This window comes from Hippichthys cyanospilos, chromosome 11, assembly GCF_059441005.1.
Source record: "Hippichthys cyanospilos isolate Australia breed blue-spotted pipefish chromosome 11, RoL_Hcya_1.0, whole genome shotgun sequence".
Lineage (NCBI taxonomy): Eukaryota > Metazoa > Chordata > Actinopteri > Syngnathiformes > Syngnathidae > Hippichthys > Hippichthys cyanospilos.
The window spans coordinates 1,792,425-1,818,510 of record NC_142379.1 but is presented as its reverse complement, the minus strand read 5'-3'; the positions used below and the strand labels follow the sequence as shown (position 1 = coordinate 1,818,510).

General features: G+C 43.0%; 3 protein-coding genes across 4 annotated transcripts in view; all 3 read right to left on the bottom strand.

The window, feature by feature from the left end:
- Nucleotides 1–492: 492 nt before the first annotated feature.
- cldn8.2 (claudin 8.2) lies at nt 493–2,690 on the bottom strand. The gene has a single exon (XM_088427658.1). The coding sequence runs from the start codon at nt 2,596–2,598 to the stop codon at nt 1,657–1,659; it is 942 nt and encodes a 313-aa protein (XP_088283784.1). The 5' UTR covers nt 2,599–2,690; the 3' UTR covers nt 493–1,656.
- Nucleotides 2,691–3,986: 1,296 nt separating this feature from the next.
- LOC148415407 (claudin-4-like) lies at nt 3,987–5,486 on the bottom strand. Its single transcript, XM_088427660.1, has one exon. The coding sequence runs from the start codon at nt 5,371–5,373 to the stop codon at nt 4,681–4,683; it is 693 nt and encodes a 230-aa protein (XP_088283786.1). The 5' UTR covers nt 5,374–5,486; the 3' UTR covers nt 3,987–4,680.
- A 2,204-nt stretch (nt 5,487–7,690) lies between these two features.
- LOC148415406 (rho guanine nucleotide exchange factor TIAM1-like) overlaps nt 7,691–26,086 on the bottom strand; it is a 42,502-nt gene continuing 24,106 nt past the window's right edge. For both annotated transcript variants that reach the window (XM_088427656.1, XM_088427657.1), the window contains exons 8-27: nt 25,166–25,312; nt 25,015–25,089; nt 24,746–24,916; nt 24,379–24,483; nt 24,206–24,287; nt 23,029–23,115; nt 21,941–22,153; nt 21,597–21,697; nt 18,478–18,669; nt 18,330–18,398; nt 16,744–16,869; nt 16,554–16,662; nt 15,452–15,631; nt 15,251–15,369; nt 12,515–12,623; nt 12,374–12,432; nt 12,195–12,300; nt 11,368–11,455; nt 10,388–10,560; nt 7,691–9,511 (exon numbers count right to left, since the gene is read on the bottom strand). In XM_088427656.1, the coding sequence (XP_088283782.1) occupies nt 9,174–9,511; nt 10,388–10,560; nt 11,368–11,455; nt 12,195–12,300; nt 12,374–12,432; nt 12,515–12,623; nt 15,251–15,369; nt 15,452–15,631; nt 16,554–16,662; nt 16,744–16,869; nt 18,330–18,398; nt 18,478–18,669; nt 21,597–21,697; nt 21,941–22,153; nt 23,029–23,115; nt 24,206–24,287; nt 24,379–24,483; nt 24,746–24,916; nt 25,015–25,089; nt 25,166–25,312 (2,649 nt within the window). In that variant the 3' untranslated portion in view covers nt 7,691–9,173. The remainder of the gene's footprint in view (nt 9,512–10,387; nt 10,561–11,367; nt 11,456–12,194; nt 12,301–12,373; nt 12,433–12,514; nt 12,624–15,250; nt 15,370–15,451; nt 15,632–16,553; nt 16,663–16,743; nt 16,870–18,329; nt 18,399–18,477; nt 18,670–21,596; nt 21,698–21,940; nt 22,154–23,028; nt 23,116–24,205; nt 24,288–24,378; nt 24,484–24,745; nt 24,917–25,014; nt 25,090–25,165; nt 25,313–26,086) is intronic.

Genomic DNA, 26,086 nt, shown 5'->3' with positions numbered 1-26,086 from the left:
GACCAAGTCATTAGGAGCTCTCGCTCAAAACAAGATTGAGACTTTTGGAGGTGAGACAAAGACAAGTCAAAGATCGCTTATCCTTTTTACAATTTTAGCTAGCTTAGCTACCGTGTAGTCTTGTGTTAGCTTGCGCTGGATTTGATTTGGTCTTGTGAGTTTCTTGACACGTCTTGGACTTCCTGTTTGTGCTCCAGTCAAATGTCAAATGTGAAAATGTGTCCTTTGTGTCAGTTTGGCGTTGTGGGCGGACCTGCCACAATGTTCCCGTTTGACCAGTTGAGCCGCATAGCTGATGACAACAAAGAGATAAAAACACGTTTGCTCACCGCTGAGTCAAACACGCAAAACAAAACAACTCAGGCCCTTCTTTTACGTTTTTTCAGCACCGCAATGCGTCCTTGATATTAAAATCACCTATCTAGAGTTGAGAAATTTCTCTGAAAAGCAAAATCAGTGTGTAATTTTCCTAAAAACAAAACGGTACTGCAGTGGTTTTCAACCTGTTTTTAATGAAAATAAAGAAGACAATCTGTACAGCATTAGCAAAAAAAAGTAATTATTAAAAAAAAAAAAAGTTGCTTCATGTTGCAATTAATTTGCTCTTAATTTAAAAAGAAAAATCTACTTGTGATGGCATTCCATCCCAAAGATGTATTTTTACGTATTTAAGACATTCCCCTGGACTGCCTTGCCATAGGGACCCCCCCACAGGTATCAAACTCAAGGTCCGGGGGCCTGAATAAAATATCAAATTGTCTTAAAATAAAAACCTTTTTTTTTTTTTTTTTTTTTTGGTTCCCCCTAACATTTTTTGAGGTAAATGTGTGACAATCCTTGTGCAGTATTGTGTCCATCTCGTGGACAAATTCTTCCACAATCATTATTTTAGAGTTGTAGTGCCATTTCAACTCCCCAAAACACAAAAAAAAGCATTACTTGCAGTAAATAATCAGAGAACACTTGTCTCATTCACTGCCAATGACGGCTTAAGACGTCAAAGATCCATTTTTACTGGGTTGGCAGTGAACTAGTTAATTATTCTAATTAAGCTATATGTCATATCAAAGACTAAAAAAATGTCATATTCTCAGTAAATTACGGAATCATTTTACAGAAAAACATTTGACATTCACTGCCAATGACGGCTACAGACGTCACAGATGCTTGTTTACTGAGCTGGCAGCGAATGAGTTAATCATTCTATACGTCATGTATCAAACAGTAAAAATGCATCGCTTCCAGTCAATAATCACTTCACAGAACACTTGACGCATTCACTGCCAATGACGGCCCCAGACGTCACAGATCCATTTTTACACGCTTGGCAGTGAACGAGTTAATGCTTTGTTCTTGATGAAAAATGCCTTTGATGTAAAAATGAAAAGACTGGCCGAAATAGCGCACAAGCGCTCAGTCATCGCGGCCGCCCGACAGAATCTAGAATTACGTTAAAAATGAGTTTGCCACCCCCGGTGGTCGAAAAGCAATTTCATCAATTTGTTCAAATCCCCACAATCCAACACGCAATCGAATCAATCAGTTCCGCGGGAAAACACGAACGGCTTATCGTTTCCTCGGAAATAAAACGCCACTTACTTCGGCGAAAACCGAAAAGCAAAATCTGTCCGTTTGCAGTTTTCTGGAGCGGTCGGCCTACTGGACCGGAGTGTAGGCCGCGGAGCCCGGCGGGGGCGCGGAATAGGCCGGCCCGTAGGTGTACCCGGGCCGGTAGTCGGTCGGCGGCCCGTAGGCGGACGCCGGCTGGTAGACGTAGGAGCCGGGGTTGTAAAGGACCCTCTGCTCGGGCAGCCGGGTGCGCGGGGCGTGGCGGGTCAGCAGGATGACCCCGGCGGCGAAGAGCAAGGCGGAGGTGACCCAGCCGATGTAGAGCGCCTCGCCCAGCTCCCGGCGCTGCGCGTCGATGAGCAGCGGGTTGTAGAACTCCTGGATGATGCGGTGTCCCGTCCAGGACACCGGGATCAGCGTGGTGACGCAGGCCAGCAGGAAGAGGGAGCCGCCCACCACCAGCACGACGTGCTTGGTGCGGGCGCGGTAGTCCACCACCTTGGTGCACTTCATGCCCACGGCCGAGACGATGAGGGCGAAGGAGGTGATGGCCACCGAGGCGCACATGAGCCCGCGGGCCGCCTGGAGGTCGGGCGGCAGGAACAGCAGGGAGTCGTAAACCTTGCACTGCATGCGGATGTTGGCCTGCCGGTAGCAGTTCATCCACAGGCCCTCCCAGCGCGTCTCCATCACGATGATGTTCTCCTCGATGAACGCCGTCACCCTCCACATGGGCAGCCCCGTCACGGCCGCCACGCCGATCAGCCCGATGAACCCGATGACCAGCGCGATCACCTCGCAGCAGTAGGCGTACTTGCGCTTGCGCTTCTCGATCTTCTTCTTCTCCTCGTAAACCGTGTCCCTGTCCGCGTAGGTGTAGTCCGAGTAGGCCGGCGCCGTGTACGGGCCCGCCGTGTACGCGCCCGCCGCGTACGGGCCCGCCGCGTACGCGCCCTTGTCGCCGTAGTACGAGGCGGCGTAGGACAGCGGCGGCTTGGTGTAACCGCTGTAGGCGGTGTAGGAGGCCATGGTGGAGCGCGCTGGCTGGCGGCGGCGGCGGAGAGCGGTCTGAGGCGCGCCGGCGGCCCGGGAGGTTAAACGCCCACAAAAATGCGAACGACGCCCTGTAGTCGTCCAGCCGGTCGAGCAGCCCCGACCGCCGTCGGTCCGCAGGTAACCCACGCCTCGTCGGGAGCCCGATCCAAACCCGGGCCGCGTAAACTTCCGGTTGCGAAATTTTCCGTCCGCCGGATCGCGACGTTCGGCGCGGGAACCGCGAAAAGGTCTCGTGAGCAGTCGTCTTTATTAAAAAAATAATCGGAAGTGAAGATTCCTAATTACATTATGTTTTATCTAAATGTGTCCAAACTAGGGCCCGAGGGCCGTTTGCGGCCCCTTCTCCATTCTTAAGCGGCCCGCGCCCTATTCTAAAAAAGACCAAAATTTCGACAAAACGTCTAGTAAGCGGTCATCTATATAAAAAAACAGATTCCTGACATCATTAAATTATGTTTTATCTAAATCTAAGCCAGCGGTGTCCAATCTATCGCCCGAGGGCCGTTTGCGGCCCCTTCTCCATTCTTAAGCGGCCCGCGCCGTATAATAAAAAAAAAAACATTTCGACAAAACGTCTAGTAAGCAGTCATCTGTATAAAAAACAGATTCCTAACATCATTAAATCAAAATTAAATCTTTTATCTAAATCTAAGCCAGTGGTGTCCAATCCAGGGCCCGAGGGCCATTTGTGGCCCTTTATCAATTCTTAAGCGGCCCTTGAGATTATTTTTTCCTCCTCTAGATGGTGCTCTTGGTTAAAAGAAATGGCTAGCGCAGTGGAAATACTTTCAATTTCCAATCAAACCAAAAAAAAAGATCAAATCAGGCTTCATTTGCCAATCACTAGAAGAAATTAATGGTATTTTATTCATTATTTTTCCTAATTAATCAGCCTGTTAATCTTTTTTTTTTTGATTAAAAAAATGGCATCAGCCTAAAAAAAAAATTCTTGGCCGGGCCCCAGCTCCCTACAATTTTCTTGAATAAATCAAAATCTCCAAAATAAAACTAAAAAATAAATAATAGTTCTCGGTCGGGTTCTAGCTGTAAAATTTTCTTTACTAAATCAATTTATCCGCCCAAAAATTAAAAAAAAAAAAAATGGTATTCTTGGTTAAATCAATCCCTCCCCAAAAATGAAATAACCATAAGTCAAAATCTCCTTTGGTTGGATCCTCTCCAGAATGCCATGGCATGCCACCAAGTTTCAGTGAAACCGTTGACATGTTTTTGATCATGCGTTTTTGACAAACGCAATCTGATAACCGCCGCTAGAAAACCAAACAAAACACGTTTTAGGTCGGGCAAAAACATACGTATAAAAATGAAACGATGAGCAACAAAGCAAAAACAACAACGCATTCACAAAAAGCAATTTAATTTGTCATTAAAAGTGCAAACATGATTGTCCATGCAAAGGACTTTTGACTGGTTTCCTGCTCCTGCAAACGCTAAAGTGGTGCCTTAAGACAGAAAGCGTTTTGAGGATTAAAACGCTCATAACTTAAATCATCTACGCGTCATGAAATGAACAAAATTGCAGACAATCCATTCGACAATGCACTCTAGATTGCACTTGATTCAAAAATAGGTCTTCCAAACTTAGCTTAATGCTAACACCTAATGCAAAATGCAAAAGTATACATATATGTATACATTAGTGCTACTTTTTTCATTTTTTGTTTTTAACAGTCATAAAATGTTCTTTGACTTCATATGCATATATATATATATATATATATATATATATATATATATATATATATGTGTGTGTGTGTGTGTGTGTGTGTTTGACAGGGGATGCTGTTTTGTACCTTACACCAAAAACGTTTTTTGTTTTCGAAAGAAGTCTCGACATGACCTCTTTTCATAAGTGAAGCCCATGAGACTTGGGTGATTCAGGACGATACAAATAAAATTTGATTGATTGATTGATTGATTGATTGATTGAGAAGTAAGATAACCTCAACAGCCATCTTTGCATGTGTCTTTACGCTCGTTTAGTGACTTTTAGTGCATTTTTTTCAAAAGTAACATTTTTAACATCACTTTCAATCAGACGTACTCGTGGCGCTTGTGGAAACTGGACGGCGCCCGGCTGCCGCCGGCGCTGGCGCGCAGGCTTCCCAGGCCCCTGTCGGCGAGCAGGTAGGCTCCGGCGTAGGGCGCGCGCTCCTCGGCCCGCCGCTTGGCGTAGCCGAAGATCTGGATGCAGCCGGCGGCCAGCAGGACGGCGGCGGCGGCCCAGCCCAGGAAAAGCGAGGCGCCCAGCTCCCGCTTGCGCGAGTCCACCACCACCGGGTTGTAGAAGTCGCGGACGACGGTGTGCGCCACCCAGCACGCCGGCACCAGCGTCAGCAGGCAGGCCAGCAGGAAAAGGCTCCCGGCCAAGGCCGCCGCCGCGTTCTTGGCCCTGGCGTCGTCACGGCAACAGTTGCTCCTCCGCATGGAGAGGCCGGCCACGATCAGGGCCAGCGCGGCGGCGGCGCCCGCCGCCACCGTCAGCCCGCGCGCCGCCTGCAGCTCGGGCCGCAGAACGAGCAGCGAGTCGTAGACCTTGCACTGCATCCTGACCTCGGCCTGGTTGTAGCAGTTCATCCACAGGCCCTCCCACAGGACCTCCATCACGATCAGGTTGGCGCCGATGAAGGCCGACACGCGCCACATGGGCATGGCCGCCGCCGCCACCACGCCGAACAGGCCCAGGAAGCCCAGGGCCAACGACAGGATCTCCAGCTTGCCCTTCATGCCGGCAGCCTCGCCTCCGATGCCGCCCCGGGCCGCTCGCTCGCTCTCTCTCTCGCTCGCTCGCTCGGCCCCGCGGCTGGCGCTCGAAATGTCATCCGGCTGGTTTGGGCCGCGCCGCCTTTGGTTGGGCGGCTCGCAAAAGCGCGCACGCCTCTCGGGTTCCGGGGCCGACCCCGTCAGACCGTTCTTTACATTCTTCCGTTCTTTCGATTCTTCCGTTCTTTCGATTCTTCCGTTCTTTCGATTCTTCCGTTCTTTCGATTCTTCCGTTCTTTCGATTCTTCCGTTCTTTCGATTCTTCCGTCCTTTCGATTCTTCCGTTCTTTCGATTCTTCCGTTCTTTCGATTCTTCCGTTCTTTCGATTCTTCCGTTCTTTCGATTCTTCCGTCCTTTCGATTCTTCCGTTCTTTCGATTCTTCCGTTCTTTCGGTTCTCGAAAAGTTCCAAGCAATTCTCGGCCTTGCAAACGATCCCGTGGCCGGAAGGAATCCAATTCAAACTTTTTTTATTTACCTTCACCCGTTAATTTGACAAGAGATTCCGCTCGGGCTGCAGCTTTCGGCTGGTTTTGCCGCTGGAAAATTGTACAGAAATTTCAAATCGAACATCTTGTAAATCAATGTAAACAATCTGATGGGCAATAATAAGTTGATTTTTCTGTGAATTTTAGAAGCGATTCTGTTCAAGCTGTTGAAGCTATCGAGTATTTTTACAGAATTTACAGAAAGTAAAAAAAAAAACGTTTTTTCCTGGCATTTGAAAATTATTAGCTTCAAATTTTTAATAAATATTCAACCACGAAACATAAAGTGTCAGACTTGTTCGCAAAAAGAAAGAATTATGAATATTAGTCCATGGAAAAATTGCATCCTCTTTTGGGGTTGCAGTCAAGATCTATTGATAAATATAAATCATTAACTTTATTATGAATACATATTTAACCACAAAAAACATTAAGTGTCAGACCTGATTTAATTATAAATTTTAAAACCGATAAAATTTATGTCAGCATTTTGGGGCCACATATAATGATGCGGCGGGCCAAATCTGGCCCCCGGGCCTTGAGTTTGACCCAAATCTTTGGTGTATGGGAAAATACTGTTTTGATTTTGCATTTAGCATACCACATCATTTCATGTGGCCCGCCCAATACAAAATGCTAATTATGACTTCAAATTTCCTATTTTACCATTTTGGGGGGAAGCAACACGCGATTTTTGTTACCAGTCCCCATTTGGAATTGTTTTAAGTGGCCCAATCAAGAAAATACAAACAGCTTTTTTAATTCAAATGACTTTGACATCCCTGGTTGGATGTTAGCATGACTTTTACATAACCTCAACAAAAACATTCTCACCAATAGATTCTTAGAAACGAGTTGATCTTTGTTGTTTTGGTTTTGTTTTTTTTTACAGAGAGTCAAGCGAGAGGCCGAAAGGCAAAGCGAAAGAAGGCGGCGAAGCAGGAAGAGAAAGCGTCAAGCCGGTCCGACGGCTTCGCTGAGCGATACTGGCGTCCCGGGTAAATAAACGCGCTGGCGCATGCGCACACGGGAAATGCATGATCATGGTGACATCATTTGTTTTCATTTGAACCAGCGGGAAGTGCGCATGGGCTGTTTCAAAACCTGTACATTTCCAACTATACGCTACTTTTTTCTCTCTCTTTCAACCCTGAGGCAGTGTGGAGTATCTGCATTTTTTTTAAAAAGCCACCAGGGTGCAGTTTCTTGGTAGACAATGGAGACAGAAATAGAAGCGCCGGAAGTATTTATTTTGATTTTGAACTTCTATTTTACCCGACACCAGGGGCACCATTCCAATAGTAAGCACGGTCGGGCGCTTTACAGTTGTGTTGGTGCAGTATTCTAACAACCCAATCACATTGAAAATATGTTAGCGCCGCTCAGGCATGCTCAGTCTGTGTTAAAGGCATAATGTAATTGGAACTGGGCAAAAAATAATTAAATAAAACCCCAAATTTATTACAAATTCCATGTATTATCTTTCTCAATAAATTTCTGATTTTACAACCTGCGGTTTATAGTTCAGTGTGGCCTATACACATGTTAAATTTCTGTTGCTGCAGTGCGGTTTATAGTCTGAAAAATACGTTACCTAAATACATATTAGTAATCGACAATTATCTAAGTAATTTCAAGACTCAAAAAACTTGATTAATTGTGATTAATTATAGAAATGTTTGAGATTCAGTCAATAGAATCACTTGACAGGACTTTTATACTTTACTCAAAAAACTTGATTTATCGTGATTAATTACGGAATGGTTAAAAAAAAGCAAGAGCTGAGTCTCAAGTAGGAAACAACATTTTTTTTTTTATTATGCTATCGACACATTTTCTATGTACAGGCACAGTAATAATAATAAAAACGCAGTCCCGGTAGCACAATGATTTCGAGTAGAATGTCAACGTCTTCCCTCGCCCGTGATTGCTTGAGCACATTTGGACCGTCCCTTACATTTGCTAACAATACATTTACAACTCAATAAATAATCATTGGAAATTAAAAAAAACTTGTGATCCAGTGAAGACCGTTTAAAAAAAAGAAAAAAAAAAGAAAAAAACGGAGTTTCACAGTAAACAAAAAAACGTCAAATGAAATATTCAAGTAAAACAGGATTAATTTAGGTTAAAAAGAAGAAGCAAATTGTTAAAAAATCGGATTTTAGTGGAAGTGAAGCAGGTTACGAAGCTCTCTAAAAAAAATAAAACTACGCAAGACACGATGCCACTTGCTATGTTACTTATTCCATTTCTGGAAAATTCACACGCGCACATTTTCACCATTGACAAAAAGTTACGGCTGAAATTTCACCATCAACCAAAATTAATCCACTGTCGAGCTTCTTACTTTTTCAACAACTCTCTTTGCTATGGAAGCCCATTTTTGCCAGTAAACATAAAATCATATATACAGATATTTTTTTTTTCTTTTTAGAAGTCTGTTTCAGCCAATGATGGAGAAAAAAAAACAAACTAAACATATATATATATATATATATATATATATATATATATATATATATATATATATATATATATATATATATATATATGTTATTTAATTGAATAAAATAATATTTAGGACATCTTTGGAAATCCAATTGTTGTTTAAGCTCCAAGAGAAGAGCTTGATGGGAAAAAACAAAAAAAAAAAACAAGTTAAAAGTGAAATTTGCCTAACTTCCTGTGCCGAGTGTAATTTGGCAAGAGCAGGCGGGGCCGCAGAGCGCCGCCCTAGTGTGCAAACGCTGCCAGTCATCAAAGATTAACGCATTCAATCCCAGATTTATTTGGATGTTTGAAGAGTCCAGACGTTGGATCCTACGTACTTTTTAAAACATTTTTATTTACTTTCGTACTTTAATACCTTAGGTAATCAATTACTTTCATACTTTGAAGGCCTAAAATGAATGATTACGTTCATATTTTAAACCTAAAGTAATCAATTACTTCAGTACTTACAACCAAATGTAATCAATTACTTTAGTATTTTGCGAGCAATGAGTAATGATTACTTAATTGCCTAAGATATTTGATTACTTTAGTACTTTAAAACCTAGAGTAATGAATTACTTCAGTACTTTGAAGACCTTAAGTAATCTTAGTATTTAATTCATTAGCCAAATACTTGAAAAAAAAACACAAATACGTGGAATTGAATGTCTGGACTCTTATTGGACACTTGAAAACAAACAAACAAAAAAACGTAAAACTACGTCTTTGGGATTGAATGAGTTAAGAGGATTCCGCGATTGTAGCGGGACGTCGGCGCCTTCAGTCGGGCGAGCCTTCCGTGCGATTGCGCAAGAGCCAAACGTCGGCCGGCTCCTCCTCCCGGCCGCGCAGGGACAAGCGGGACACGGAGGCGTCCAGGCGCGGCCCGTCGTCCTCGTCGCTCACGATGTCCGTCTCCTTGGCCTCCTCGGGCTCTTCGTACGCTTTCAGGTCGAACTGCTCTTCCACCCAGCGGTCCGTGTCGCCCGCTTCCGACGGCGGCGAGCTCTCCGTCTCGGCCCGTCCCGCCGGCTCGCCGTCGGAAACGATGTCCGTGTCGATGGTGAAGCGGTTGCGCACCAGCTTCCGCCGACCCAGGGTTCTGCTCGGTGCCGATGCTGCGGAAACGGCGCCGGCGTCCTCAAACTCAGCGTCAATACGTTCAAACGGAGCGTTTTCGCTAACACGCTAAAACGCTACAGCCTCCAAGTACACATCAACACATTCAAACAGAGCGTTTTCGCTAACACGCTAAAACGCTACAGCCTCCAAGTACACATCAACACATTCAAACAGAGCATTTTAGCTAGCACGATAAAATGCTACGTTGTTAGTGTTTAACCTACAAGTACACATCAAATCATTCAAACGGAGCATTTTAGCTACCATGCTAAAATGCTACATTGTTAGCATTTAGCCTCCGAGTACACATCAACACATTCAAACAGAGCGTTTTAGCTACCATGCTAAAATGCTACATTGTTAGCGTTTAGCATACAAGTACACATCAACACATTCAGAGCGTTTTAGCTAGCATGCTAAAAACTGTAGAGCTTCAAACGAGGGTTAGTGTATTACAGTAAGGTTTTCAAATTGGATTAAGGTTTCAAAGTAGGGTTTAAATTGTTAAGACTTCAAAGTAGGGGTTTAAACTCGGTTCAGAGATCAAATCCTTGGTTTTTAACCAGTTTTAGAGTATCACAGTAAGTGAATCTGGGGGTTACAGTAGGGTTTAAAATAGGGTTTTAAATTGGGGCTAAAAATTAAAAATGGAGTTTCAAAGTAGGGCTTTAAATTGTGGTTAAAACTTCAGAGCAGGGTTTTAAACCGGGGTAGGGTTCCAAAGTAGGGTTTTAAACTGGTTTTAAGGTTTCCTGCTAGGGCTTTAACCCAGTTAGGATTTTTAAGTTGGGGTTTCAACCTAAAAGTAGGCTTTCGTTTTTTGCAAACGTCAAGAGAATGTTTGTGTTTGTGTGTGCAGAGGCGCCACTGACCTGCCCGGTTGATGACGGGGCGCGCGCCCTTGAGCGCGCTCAGGCGCGCGCCCCCGAAGGGGACGTACTGCTGGCTGAGCGGCAGGCTCTCCGTCTTCAGCAGCTGCCGCCGGTGCTTCTCCCGTAGGATGGAGTGCACCGTCTTCACCAAGTCCTTCCTGCTCTCCGGGGAGCTGGGGAACCCGGGGGCCGCACGTTAGCGCCCCGCAATTTCTCATCATCTTTGGAAACATCTTTTGACTACCGCTAGCTTGACTGAAAACAGTCAAAAACTCCTCAGAGTTAGCGGCGCGCGATATGGTCTAACCCTTTAGAAAGTTAGCTTACCTTTAGATGTTGAATTTAGAAGTCAACTACGAGCTATTGTTAGCTAGCAGCCAAAGCTAACGTTAGCACTGGATCCCAGTCCGTGTCTTAAGACGTTGAATTTGAAAGTTAGCAAGCCTATTAAAAATATTAGCTGGTTGGCTCCCTATTTCTAGACTAGCTAATATTAGATAGTAGGCTAGCTAATTTCTTAACTTTTAAAGGGACATATACTACAATTTTTAAATATATTTCTTAGCTAATAGGCTGGCTAATGTTAGCTTTGGTTCCTAGACTGTCTAAAAAAGTTGTCTGGCTGACTAGCTAATGTTAGCTAGTAGCTGTAGAATTTCAATCTTCTAAATTCAACTTCTAAAGGGACATAAACAAATTTTTATAATACTTGTGTAATGTTCTTGATGTAGAATAGCAAATTTCTAAATTCAGTTTTCAAAGGGACAGACCCGGAACCCCCAAATTTACACGTTAGCTAGCCTACTAGCTGACTTTTGTAGGCTCTCTAATGTTAGGGCCACCTTTTTTGGGGGGGACACCGAGGCCAAGACGTTAGCTAAGATGACGTTAACTTCCTTAGCCAGCGACAACTTCTTAAATCTTGATTTCGGTTTCGACGCCGTGATGCAAAAATCGTAAAAGCAGAACACGCAGCTCACCTGCAGCACAGCTGGAAGGTTCTCTCGGGCCGGCCCTCCGACTCGGACTTTGCGTGGACGATCTCGCACACGGATGTGGCCTCGCCATCTGCGGAGGAAGGAAGTTTTTCCCCAAAAACTTTTAAGCTAGGTTGGTGACAGTCAAGTTTCAACTAGAATGGTGAATGCTTGTAAAGGGTGCTAAAATTACTGCATAAGGTGTGTGTGGGGGGGGGTGAGGAATATGCCATTCCGATTGGTGGAATTGTGTTGAATTGTGAACGACGTCAAGCGGATGTGTAATATCGTGTTCATGTTTTCATCCACACAACTACATGTGAAAGTTCAAAAAAAGTCACGTAAAGTAACGTGTTTTTTATTTCATATTAAACTACCATGGGTGTTATTTTTATCGAAAAATGACCATGTATGGTAAGTAAGTAAACCATGTATATAGTAAGGTGTTTTCTCACAAAACCATGTATAGCAAGGCTTTTTTTTTTTTTTGCAAAATAAAACATGTATAGTAAGGCTTTTATCGTCAAAGAACCTTATATATAGTAAGGTTGTTTTCTCAATAAAACAAGCAGGGCGTCTTATTTAGCAAAATACGACAATGTTCGGTAGGGCTTTATTTTTTTTAATTAAAAAAATGACCATGTATATATAGTAAGGCATTTTTTGTTTTTGTTTTGTTTTTCTTTTTTTTTAAGTGTTGTTCTGCGAAAACACGACCATGCAGGGCTATTATTTTCTTTTTTCCCAAAAAATGCCAATAGTTGGGCTTTTTGGCAAAAAAACAAAGGACCAAGTGCAGTAGGGAGTTTTCGGAAGTGAAATGAACTTGCCGGCATTGGCCAAGGGGCGAACTTGGAGGGCGTCGGTCGGAATCATGTGACGAAAGCGGAAGGGGTCTTTTTCCTCCGACGACACGGACGCTCGGTGCGGCCCGCCCTTGACCAAGGAAAACCAGGATCATTGCGATTGACGGGTTTGATTTGGAGATGACAAGATGGCCGCCACTCACCATTTTCTTTTTGGGTTTGGAGCCGTCCTTGCACACAAAGACGACGGCCGTTTTGAACACTGGACCACACGCCGGGCAAAAAAAAAACGCGGTGAGCGCCAGAGAAGCCAGTGACGGCTCGCGCGAGGGAGGGCGTCGTACCGAAAGCGGCCACTTGGGGCTCTTTCTTCCACTTTCCTAAGCAGGCGGGCGGGTTGATCCAGGACACGCTGGTGTGGAGCAGCAGGTCGCCCATCGACAGGTCGCCCACCTGACCCATGCAACAAATTGATTTCTTCTACGTGCTTCAGAATTTTCAGGCTCACAAGTTGGCTTTTAAATTTAAACTGGGGTTAGGGTTTCAAATGAGATGTTAACCTTGGGGTAAAACTTCAAGGTTGGACTTTATGAGACAATTAAGTTTTTAAACAGGGTATCAAAATATGGTTTTAAATTATGGTTCCAAAAAAGTTTCAAAGTAGAGATGTAAAGTATGGTTAGGGTTGCAAAGTAGGGTTTCAAACTGAGCTTTTAAATGGGTTTTGAAGTGAAATTAGAGTAGCAAGGTAGGGCTTTAAGCTGGTATTTGGGTTTCATAGTAGAGCGGTGTTCTAAAATGAAGTTAGGGTTTCAAAGTAGGGTTTTAAAATAAAGTTAGGGTTTGAAATTAGGGTTTAAGCCTGGGTTAGGGTTTCAAAATAGGGTTTTAAAATGAAACGGGCTTCAAAGTAGGGTTTAAACCTGGGTTAGGGTTTCAAACATAGGGTTTTAAAATGAAGCTAGGGTTCTATTTCGCCCCTCCAGACCGCCAGAGGCGGTGCTAAAAGCACGGAATAAGCCTTCGCGTCATAGTAGGGTTTTAAAAAGAAGCCAGGGTTTCAAAGTAGGGTTTTAAAATGAAGTTAGGGTTTGAAATTAGGGTTTAAGCCTGGGTTAGGGTTTCAAAATAGGGTTTTAAAATGAAACGGGTTTCAAAGTAGGGTTTAAACCTGGGTTAGGGTTTCCAAAATAGGGTTTTAAAATGAAGCTAGGGTTTCATAGTAGGGTTTTAAAATGAAGCCAGGGTTTCAAAGTAGGGTTTTAAAAAGAAGTTAGGGTTTGAAATTAGGGTTTAAGCCTGGGTTAGGGTTTCAAAATAGGGTTTTAAAATGAAACGGGTTTCAAAGTAGGGTTTAAACCTGGGTTAGGGTTTCAAAAATAGGGTTTTAAAGTGAAGCTAGGGTTTCAAAGTAGGGTTTTAAAATGAAGCTAGGGTTTCAAAGTAGGGTTTAAACCTGGGTTAGAATTTCAAAATAGAGTTTTACAATGAAGCTAGGGTTTCAAAGTAGGGTTTAAAAATAAAACTAGGTTTTCAAAGTAGGGTTTGATATTGGAGCGAGGGTTTCAAATTAGGGTTTTAAAATGAAACTAGGGTTTCAAATTAGGGTTTTAAAATGAAGCTAGGGTTTCAAAGTAGGGTTTAAACCTGGATTAGGGTATCAAAATAGAGTTTTAGAACGAAGTTAGGGTTTCAAATTAGGGTTTTAAAATGAAGCTAGGGCTTCAAAATAGGGTTATAAAATGAAGCTAGGATTTCAAAATAGGGTTATAAAATGAAGCTAGGGTTTCAAAGCAGGGTTTAAACCTGGATTAAAGTTTCAAAATAGAATTTTATAATGAAGCTAGGGTTTCATAGTAAGGTTTAAATATGAAACTAGGGTTTCAAAGTAGGGTTTAATATTGAAGCTAGGGTTTCAAAATAGGGTTATACAATGAAACTAGAGTTTCTAAGTAGGGTTTTAAAAAGAAACTAGGGTTTCAAATTAGGGTTTTAAAATGAAGATAGGGTTTCAGAGCAGGATTTAAACCTGGATTAGGGTTTCAAAATAGGGTTTTAAAATGAAGCTAGGCTTTCAAATTAGGGTTTTAAAATGAAGCTAGGGTTTCAAAGCAGGGTTTAGACCTGGCATAGGGTTTCATAATAGGGTTTTAATATGAATTTAGAGCTTTAAAAAGGGTTTTAAAATGAAACTAGTATTTCAAAGTAGGGCTTAAACCTGGATTAAAGTTCCAAAATAGGATTTTATAATGAAGCTACGGTTTCAAAGTAGGGTTTAAATATGAAACTGGGGTTTCAAAGTAGGGTTTAATATTGAAGCTAGGGTTTCAAAATAGGATTTAAACCTGGATTAGAGTTTCAAATAGGGTTTTAAATTGAAGCTAGGGTTTCAAAGTGTTTTAAAATGAAACTAGGGTTACAAAGTAGGGTCTTAAAATGAAGCTAGGGTTTCAAAGTAGGGTTTTAAAATGAAGCTAGGGTTTCAAAGTAGGGTTTAAACCTGGGTTAGGGTTTCAAAATAGGGTTTTAAATGAAGTTAGGATTTCAAAGTAGAGTTTAAACCTGCGTTAGGGTTTGAAAATAGGGTTTTAAAATCAAACTAGGGTTTCAATGTAGGGTTTTAAAATGAAGCTAGGGTTTCAAAGTAGGGTTTTAAAATGAAGCTAGAGTTTCAAAGTGTTTTAAAATGAAACTAGGGTTTCAAAATGTTTTAAAATGAAACTAGGGTTACATAGTCGGATCTTAAAATGAAGCTAGGGTTTCAAAGTAGGGTTTAAAAATGAAGCTAAGGGTTTTAACCTGGGTTAGAGTTGCAAATTAGGGTTATAATATGAATCTAGGATTTCAAAGTAGGGTTTTAAAATCAAGTTTGGGTTTCAAAGTAGGGTTTAACTGGTGTTTGATTAGAATTCCAAGAAAATGCAGTACAAAGTAGGGTTTCAACCAAGGGTCAGGATTTCAAAGTAGGGTTTTGAACTAAGGTTTCAGGTGAGCGTTTTAAACGGGCTCGGTTTTTCAAACTCCGATCAGAGTGGAATTCCGACAAAGCGCGGTGGACGGCGCGCGATCGGGAGCCCCACCTCCTTCTTGTCGGCGCTCTGCTCGGTGATGAGCTGGTCGAAGACGGCGCCGAACTCCTCGTGGATCTTCTGCATCTCGTTGATGTGGCTGGCCACCTTGTTCATGGCCTTCATGGCCACTGCCGAGCACGGCCGGGCCCGGTTAGCGCGGCGCGGCGCGGCGAGGCCCCACCTCGGACGGCGGCGGCGGCGGCCGCTCACCGTCCAGGTGGTAATGCTCCTCGCTGTCCGGGTCGGTCAGCGAGTGGAGCTCCCGGAGCAGCAGCGGGTACTTGAGCACCCTCTGGATGGGCTTGATCAGGTACGACTCCAGCGTGGACGAATGCTGTCGCTTGGGGTTGCGCTGCTCCAGGAAAGCCTTGAAGTCCGGGTCGCTTTTGGCTAAACACAGACAAGGTTGAAGTCCCAAAAACTCCAGAAATTCAGACGCTAAAAATACCGCAGTTCTTTTAAGCACTAAAAATCTGTAAATGTATACTCTTAAAATACTAAAGTAATCGATTAGGCATTACTACACTAATCAATTACTATAGGTAATTAAGTACTGAGGTAATTTGTTACTTTGGGTGACGCGTGAAAAAAGGGCTGGCGAATTAACAGTAATGAAAGATTACGTTACAAAATTCCATCAATTTATATACCAAAAACACAAAGCTAAAGTAATCGATTAGGCACTAAAGTACTTCAGTATTCAATTAATTTAGGTAAATATGTACTACAGTAATCAATTATTTCAGGTAATTGAGCACTAACATCATTGATTACGCTCAATATTATGCTAAAATAAGGCTGGTGCATAGAGAATAATGAAAGCTTTCAGTACTAAAAATCTGAATAATATGCTAAAAATACTAATGCAATCAGTAATTACTATCATTAGGTAACTACGTAGTAAGGTATTTGATTATTTCAAGGAGCATGGTAAATTGATTTTTTTTTAAATACAAAAATAATGTGTGAATTAGAAGTTCCAATTGCTTTGCTCTCAATTTGAAAATGCACCTCCATGGTATTGGATGTATAAAACGTAACATAAAAAGGCATGCAAAGGTTTGCAAAGGAGCCACAACTCAGCATTAAGCTGCTGCATGTTCAAATTCATTTGCTCTCAATTTGAAAATGCACAGCCATGGTATTGGATGTATATAACTTAACATAAAAAGGCACGCAAAGGTTGACAGAGGAGTCGCAACTCACCATTAAGCTGCTGCATGTTCAAATTCATTTGCTCTTAATTTGAAAATGTACAGTTCTCGTCCCAGCATCAAAATCCTTCAAAAAAGGATGCCTCCCTTTGGCTCACCTTTAACCAGGACTTTTGGGACTTTGGTGTGGCTGGCGCAGAACGCACTGTAGATCTTAAAGCGGTCGGCGTAGTAGAGGAACGAGCCTCCCAGGGAGAACAGGATCTTCTGGGAACACCAAACCCAGAAGATCTTAGGCAGCTGCTAGCGTTCTAAAAAAAAAAATCCTTCTAAACGAGTTCTTCTCACTTTAAACTGGTCCACTCTCTCCAGCTTGTCCAGATCGGGAACCAGACGGGTTCCGTCCTCCAGGGTCTTGAGGAATTCCACCTGGAACTCCACCATTTCGGGAAGATTTCCAAAGAGGACGTCCAGCTAGGGCGAGAAAACACAGGATCCATTCATGCGCAAGCAACTCAGTTGGGCTGAGGGGGAGGAGCTTCATTAAATCAGGCCACAGAAGTTGCCATCTTGGGCCTTCTATTCAATCCCCCGTGAAGCTTTGTTGTTAATTACGCGCGGATTTTCTCAACAATAACTCATTCACTGCCACTGACGGCTATAGACGTCGCAAATTCCTTTCAACTAACCTAAAAAAATAAATACAGAAAAAAAACAATAGTTTTTGATGCGGTGTTTTGAAAAATCCTACTCAAATCTCATTAAGGCGGACATGGCCGAACATTTCAACCAAATAATCAAAAACTGCACACAAAAAATACGATGAGACGAGAGGAAATAGCGTAAAACGGGCAGCAGATGGCGGCGAGAAACAGCGAGAAGTCGCACACGCAGGTGCAAAATCATCCGGCGGTCCTCCCGCCTCTCACGTTCGGGCCCTCTTGTCCTCGCACAAAGCCGCCAGTGCGTTCTGACATTACGCAACCCGCTTCAAGGCAGCGGCGCCCACGCACCTCGCAAATCTGACACACACACACGTTTCTAAGGCTATACTTGTGAGGACATCTAATTGACTTTCATTTCCTACCCCGTCTGAGGACCCAACGTGTCCCAACGTCTCCAAAATGTCTTCGCTATGTGGGTAGAAAACTCAAATTGGTCCTCACAAGTACAGGAACACACACAAACAACTACACACACGTAGGGAGGATTTTCTATCATAGTGGGGACATCCGGGTGACATAATGCATTTCCTACTCCCTAAACCCTAAACCTAACCTTAACCATTACAATGGATTGCCTGGCCCCAACCCTTTCTTCAACCAAAGTTTAATTCAAATCTGTACTCAATAAATACTATACAAAAATACAAATGGATAATAATATAAGAGTTTTAAGTCTCGTCAAATCTTGAACCTCAAAATAAGGTTTGAAGTTGTGGGTTCCTGCAAAAAGCTCTTCAAAAGTCCAAGAGGTCCCCACAAAAACTGTGAAACCCAGAAATAGGTCCCCACCTTGTGACAAAAACCAGAGAAGCACACATAATTGGGTTTTTCCACCATAGTGGGGACATCTCGTTGACATACTGCATTTCCTTGTTACTAAACATAACCTTAACCATAACCATAACCCAAAACTGTGAAACCCAGAAATAGGTCCCCACCTTGTGACAAAAAACAGATACGCACACACACACTTGTGTTTTTCTATCATAGTGGGGACAAGTCAGTCTCATAATGCATTTCCTCGTGGCGAAAGCTGACCTTAACCATGACGTCAGATTGCCTAACAGCCACAAACAAAATCCGATTCAAACCTCTATTAAAAACCAAATCTTGACCCTCAAAAAGAGGTCTGTATTTGCGGAGGTTTGGTCCCCACGTCGCGAGAAAAACCAAGCAGACACACACACACACACAGAGTACAGGACACACCTCATCTTGAGTGAGGAAAGTCTCCTTCTGCAGCGGGCTTAAATATCTCCCGATCAGGCAGTTGAGGTCCTGCGCGAGACAAAGTTTGGTTTCCGAGCATCGCCCCGTCCATTTTTTTCCTACGGAAACGAAAGTGCGGGATACCGACTTTGACGTAGGTGCGCTCCGTCTCCACCAGCTCGCCGATGACCTTGCGCAGCTTGTCGGCGTCCGAGAGCTGCCGGAGCGCCGCCGGCGGGAAGGGCGAGTCCGGGCTGGGCGACGACGACCACGACGCGCCGACCTCCGCCGGATTCGCGTCGTGGAGGCTGCGGCAGAAGGCCGACACCTGCTCCGTATTCTGACGGAAAAAAACAACAACGTACAGTATATATCAAATGCAAAAATCGCAACACTTATAAACGTAAAACGTATACAAAATATAGATGTGAAAATATGCAACAGCGCTGACTTCGAATATGTGTATACTGTATATGTGTATTTAAGTCGAAGTATATATTACGTACACACAAATATATCTAAACATGATACATTTACATAGTTCAGTAGTAAATATATATATATATATATATATATATATATACACATCAATATATGCATATAAATAATTAGAAAAAATATATATGAACACATTATATACACATAAGTAAATATACAATATATATGTATGTATATGTGTATATTAGTATGAATATAAATTATAGAAATATATACTCTAATATATATGTATATTTTTTATAATATATAATATATATTATATAAAATATATATGTGTATTATATACACACAAAAGTACATAAGTACATATACATTATTGTATATATGAGTATAATAGTATATCTGTATATATAAGTACACACACACACAGTATATGTAGATGTACAGTATACACACACTGCATACAAACACACACACACAAATACTTGTATTTTTTATTAATTACTAATCATTATTTCTATTTTGAGCGCGTCATAATAATCAGCGGGTCTTTGTTTCCCTCCTACATATGCCGCTGCCATCGTAAGTGACTCATCTCATCTCACGCCATCGTCAAAATAATTCCACATATCATACAGGAGTGGGGTTGCCGTGGTAACCGCGCCCGATGTGCATGACACTGTCATTTGGGGAGGGGGGACGAGACCGGCCCCTCTGTCACAAGGCTTGACTTTTCGCTGAATATCTTCCCCTTGTCTTTTGGGTTTCATATTTGGGTTTTAAGCATGGGGTAGGGCGCCGATTTGACTTTTGCACCTGTTAGGGTTTCAAGCGCTACATCTACGTAAACATGGCTGGCATATGAAAGATTGATTTGCATTCCTTTGGTGTGTAATATATGAAACACTGCCATCCAACGGTCACAGTTATTACTACAACACTCAATTGGCTACCCTGTATAAAAAAACGTATTTGAAGAGAATTTTATTATTTCTTATTTTGATCACTATTTTAAAAGGCAAGAGTTCTCCATGGCACTGAAAGAGTTAAGTAATTTCGAAGATTTTTGTTTTTACCCATTTTTAAAACGTATTCTTGTGTCAAACTCATTTCGAAAGAGAGATTGAGAAACTATGCCAAATTTGAAACCCTAACTTGAATCAAACTACAAAATGAGGGCCACATAAAATGATTTGGCGGCCCAGATCTGGCCCCCCAGCCTTGAGTTTGACACCTGTGCTCGAGTCTATGCTTGAAACCACAATTCCCGGTTTGAAACCCTAATCCGAATCAAACTTCGATTAGGGTACGAAATGAGGCTTTTGCGACTATTTGGGATTTTTGTGGCCGCGATCGGGACTTGAAAGCCGCACCCGTTTGGGTTTCCAAACTCGGGACGATTCCCGGTCGGGGTTTCTAACGAAGGTGTCGAAAAAGAACAATAACGGAAGCTCACCAGATGAAGCATGTCAAAAAGCGAGTCGCACGAGCGTTTCCTGGGGTGCGTCCACTTGAGAGAAGACATGGCCGCAGGCGGACGCCCCACTTTTCCCTTTCAGTCCAGTGGGCCCATCTCGCCGGGCGCCAACGGATCCCAGGGCGAGCCCGCCGAGACGCCCGATCGCCTTTCGGTCAGCCGGCGCGGCAATGCGAGGGAAAGAGCCAGCGAGGAGAGAAGTCTCCTCCTCGGCGTGGAGCGGGGGGGGGGGAGTTTCAGGGTGGGAGGGGGCGGGAGCGAAACGCGCCACTGGAGGTTTTTGGCTGTGTTCGACGCTACAGGGGGAACCGCTCTTGCACAAAATTGCCTCATCCGATGCCAAATACGTATTTTTACCTTCTTTTTTTTAAAGAGTCCTGTCATTCGATGTTTTTTTCCTCAAAATGTTCAAGCGTACTTGTTGAATTAATTACTACAGTAATGGATTACTCAAGGTACTAAGTGATCAATTACTTACATGAGGTACTAAAAGTATTGAAGTACTTGATTACTTTAATTACTAATAGTAATTACTTAAGGTACTAAATGTCCTAAAGTACTAGTAATTAATTAAGTACGAAAATAATCGATTACTGTATATATATATATATATATATATATATATATATATATATATATATATATATATATATATATATATATATATATATATATATATATATATATATATATATATATAGTGTATTTTTAAAGGCTAATTGCATGATGCATTCAATTGAAATTTATAAATTAAGTGTTCTTAGTCAGGGTTTAAGGTTGGAGCCATTCTAAACCCGGTATAGGGTTTCAAATCCAGATTAGGGTTTCGAATGAAGACTTCCATGCAATAGAATTCCAAGACCGGGATAACATTTTGCTATTACGCAAGACTGCTTACTAACAAGTAAAAAGATACTGCAATGAAAAAAAAAAAAAAAAAAAAAAAAAAGTGAACAGCCCCTCCCTCCCCCTCTGAGGAGACAATCTCCATGTGGGTGAACAGGCACCAAATGTTGCGTCCAGGCTGGCCGGGAGGGAGCGAGGTGCCAGTTTGCACGCACTTAGGCGCCAGAACAAAAAACTGATAAATATCCTTTGGGCCAGCTTGAGTTCGCTGCGCCAATGTTTTATAATCGCGGCAAATGCCAGCACAACTCTGAAAGCGTCCAAGCGTTGCAAAAATGCTTCACCTTGAGCTAAACAAGCACTCGCTCGCTCACGCGGTCCGGAAAATATGCAATAAATAAATATACTGTACAGATCTACAACTAGTATATATATATGTGTGTGTGTGTGTATATATATATATATATGCTTATATATATGCTTATGGAAAAATAGTGTTTTCTTACCTTCATGCACTCGTCCAAGTGGTCGAAGACGTCGGCGTCTTCGTCCAAGCTGTCTCCCGAACTCTCCAGCAGCAGCCCAACACCGTCGTCCAGAATTTCCTCTGCCGAGACAAAGGAGGTCAGCTTGGGATTTCAAATTTGGGTTTCAAACAGGCCGGCGTGCTCCGAAACAGGTGATCAAATGAAATTCATGTTTGAAAATGAGGCTTTCGAAGAAAGTTTGGGAATGTACTTATGCTTTGAAAGTCGCCACCCACAGGCCCGGAGTGGTATGGCAGTCTTTCTAACAATTAAACTCAGGTGGCTTTGTTCCGGGTGGTAGGGGTTTGTCGGCGAGCGCTCACCTTGGCTTTGGGAGAAGATGTCGGTGTACGGGTCGGCGTCGGCGTGGGAGCGTCGCGGCGGCAGCAGGCAGAGCTGGCGGCGCTCCAGCGGCGGCAGCGCGCTGACGGTCAACGCCAGCGACGACAGCGAGAAAGCCGCCTTCATGTCGGAAAAGTCCAGGCTGTGGGCCTCCTTCCCGTTCAGCTCCAGGATCTCGTCGCCCGCGTTCAGACCTGGCGGGTTGCGCGCCAGCCGCGTTAGGCTTTCAAGACTCGGATTTACCATAAAGCTGACCATTTTTCAAAAACGTTTATGTGATCATAACTTTTTTAAATATCATCGCGGGCCTGTAAAAATGTGATCTTTTTTTGTGTTTTGTGTGCAGCGGGCCGCTGACGAATGGACGGCGGGCCGCAAATGGCACCCGGGCCACAGTTTGGACACCGTTAAAGGTTTTCAAATGAGGGTTCGGAGTTTGAAATCAGGACTCAAAGTCAGGGTTCCAAATGAAGTCGTTCAAACCCGAATATGCATTTCCACGTATTTGAAGACATTCAAACATAATAACGGTTCAAATAAATAATGGTCTAAAAATAACTGCAGTTAATCTCTTCGATGGCAGCCATTTTCCAAACAAATAACAAAAAAAAGTGCCTGGGATTGAATGTCTAAGACTCTTGAAGTATACGTAAAAATTCGCCTTTGGGATTGAATGGGTTAGGGTTTTCAACACTGGGATGGAGTTCAGAAGACAAAATTGGGGTGTTAAACCTGTTTAGTGATTTCAAATAAGTACAATGGTCCAAACAAGAGAATGTCAAATTATTCTATGGAGCCACGGGTAGGGTTTCAAGACCGGGTTTGGATTTGAAAGTAGTTTGAAGCTTAAATTAGGCTTTCAAATATGACTAAGATTGCATACACTGTAGCCTATGAAGCCATTGTTAGGGTTGCACAGGCCATGTTTAAGGTTTGAAGATAAGGTTCTGGCTTGGGATAGGGCATCAAATTAAAGAGTTTGCAGCTCTGTTTCATGCACAAGTGCTCTCTTGCATAAAAGGCACTCTCTCACACACACACGCTCGCTCGCATGAAGCGCTGCGCAGACCTTTAGCAAAGGCGAGTCCGCCCGCCCTCACGTCGGTGATGTAAAGCTGCTGCACTCGGTCCTCCTCCACCACCGAAATGGAAAAACCTGGAGGAGGAAGATGAATTAGAGCGCCCGCCCGCCCGCCCGCCCGCACGACTTATATAAAGCACTCACAAAGACAGGGAAATTGATTCACAACAGTTCTAGCTCGCTTCACAACGAAGCAGAAGCACTCAATCGAGAATGCGTGCCAATCAGGGATCAAACTCTTACTAATACACTCTTCCCTCGCTATAACGCTGTTCATCTTTCACTGATTTTTTTCATGCATTTTTTTTTGTGAATGCGCATTGTGTTCTGTGACCTGATCGGCGAAGACTGTAGGCCAGTGTCAATTTTCTTCATATTCCGGACAAAGGCGTACAGTCAAAACAACTACGGTGGCCCTGAAGTACATGTCATACGAACAAAAAAAGAAGCAAACAAAAAGAGGTCATTCCAAACAAAAAACAAACACCTTAGGAGAGAAACGCTCACAAGGAAAAGGACGCAAAAAGGAAAAAGACACGAGCAAATAAAAGGACGCAAAAAAGAAAAAAAGACATGAGCAAGAAAAAGCATGCAACAAAGAAAAAAGACGTAAACAAGAAAAAGGTGGGAAAAAATGGAGAAAAAACACAGGCGAGAAAAAGGAGGCAAAAACCAAAAGGACACAAAAAATAAAATGGGCGCAAAAAAGAAAATGGATGCAAAAATGAAAAAGGAAGCAAAAAGAAAAAAGACACGCACAAGAAAAAAGACACAAAAAGGAAAAAGGACGCAAAAAATAAAGACACACGCTACTATAAACAAAAAGCATTTATGATTTTAAAAAAAACTAACAAAATGTTTGCCAATTGATTAATCGTTTAGAGACCCTAAATTGTCCAAATGCTCCGAATTTCAACTTCTCAGAAAATATTCCATTCATTTATTTTTTTAGTCCAAATGCTCAGAATTTCAACGTCCCAGAAAAGTCCCAGTTTATTTTTTATTTTTAGTGTCCTCGATGAAAGCGGACGGCTTAGCAGCGTTGAATCAGAATAAAATATTTGCAAACCTCGACTTTTACTTTGGAAAACGATGTTGGATTTGATGAATCGAAAACCCGATGTAATCAACGATGAAAATAACCGCTAAAGCGCCGGCTTCCTACCGTAACCGATCACGCACGACTCGTCTCGGTCAAACCGGACCACTTTTGTCATCTTGGAGCACAGTTCAACCTCTTTGTAGAGCTGCGGGAAAGGAAACAAAGTAGCGGTCGGGGTAGCAAATGGTGGTATCTTCTCAAATGACGGAACCGGGCCAAAGCGAGACCTGACATACCAGGTCGCACACGTCCTCCTCCGGTTTGGGGATGTAGTACTGCACTCGGTCGTCCGTCAGGAACTTGAGCCGCAGGTAGTGCTTGGTGGGATCCAGCTGGTGGGCCTGCACGAGGTTCGCATGGGCACTAGAACCAACCTTCAAAGTTCTCCACCTCAGTAAAAGGTGAGATTCTGACAGGGCTACGGCAAGTGGCGGAGGGTTAGGGTTAAGGTTTCGTTCTTTCTTTTTCGTTCAAATCGCTTTGTTTTCAAACTAAGAGCAAATGAACTGGAAGAGGTATGAGGAATATGTCAGATGACGCCGGGGTCCCTGCAAGTATCGGCGAATCCCATGGGACGCTTTTGAATGATTCGGGGCCACCGACCTTGCAAATGGTTTCCAGGACGGACAGCGCCGACTCTCCGGGCTGGACGATGCTCAGCACGGGCCGGTCGTTGGGCAGACACACCCAGGACGGGGTGAGGTGCTCCGGCGCCCAAATGTCGCTGTCGGCGCCGGAGCGGGGAAGGCTTTTCCCGGGGGCCTCCTCGGCGGGCTGCCACGGGAAACGAAATGGGCCCTTGCGGTGGCGTGACTCCATTCCGAGGAAAGTAACCAAACTTAGAAGATTTCGAGGAAAAAAAAAGTCCTTACCTGCCGCTCCTTTGCCGACTGGCCGTATATTCCATCCGCCGTCTTTTTCACCGGCTCTTCTCCGTCGGCAAAAACCTGCCCCGCCCCCCGCAGCCGAAAACCACGTCAGCATCGGATAAGAGGTCCAAACCCCTGGCGTCGCGCGGGCAACCTGCTCGATGCTGGGGTGGGCCCGGCTCTTCTTTTTGGAAGCGGTGTCCAGACCCCAAAGGGACGAAAAGCGGCTCTTGCGTTTGCTGCACGAGCGCGACGTGGCGTGCGCTCGTCGCCTCACGCCGCTCTCCGTGCGGGCCGCCACCTTATCGAAAAAACAACAAGCCAGAACGTCGGGGCCAAATCGCTGCAAATTTCACTTTGACGTTCGATTCTTTCCTCATTGCAAAATCGGGCTGAATTGTCAAATTCGTATTTTGCAGAATGCCGGACAAGACGAGTTAAGACTTTTATGCCAGCCATTTTCCGAACCTCCTTAACACTAATGCTAAGAAAGAAAGAAAAAAAAACAAAAAAGAAGAAATCGGAAAAAAAACGCAAAAGAAAAATTAAGCACGAAAGCAAACGAACGGGACAGAAAAAAGAAACAAAAAAAATCCAGGACCAATCAAAACAAAGAAATAAAAGTAAGAAAGAAAGAAAAAAGAACAAAAGAAACAAAGAAAGAAAAAACAGCAAAAGAAAATACGAATAAAAAAAAGAATTAAACAAGAAAAGCAAAAATAAAGACCGACAGAAAGGAAACAACAAATGAAAAGTAAAAAGAATGCATGAAAGAAAAAGAAACGAAAACAAAAAAAGGAACAGAAACAAAATGAAGAAAAAGAAAGCAGGAAAGAAAAAGAACGAAAGAAAAAAACTGAAAAGGACATCGTAAAACAAAAACAGAGAAACAAAAGAAAAACATCAAAACAAGAAAGAAATCATGAAATAGAAAGAAAAACTCAGATGTTCTATGATAGTCATAAATACCACTTTTTAACAATTGAATATTTAAATTCCTTAACATAAATATACTTCATATTTCCTGTAACCCCTTCCACAATATTTCATGTCATTATTTCTTAATTTGAAAACT

Bases quoted from the DNA above. Each gene is read 5' to 3' on its own strand.
- LOC148415407 (XM_088427660.1), bottom strand. From the start codon at position 5,373: ATGAAGGGCAAGCTGGAGATCCTGTCGTTGGCCCTGGGCTTCCTGGGC.
- cldn8.2 (XM_088427658.1), bottom strand. From the start codon at position 2,598: ATGGCCTCCTACACCGCCTACAGCGGTTACACCAAGCCGCCGCTGTCC.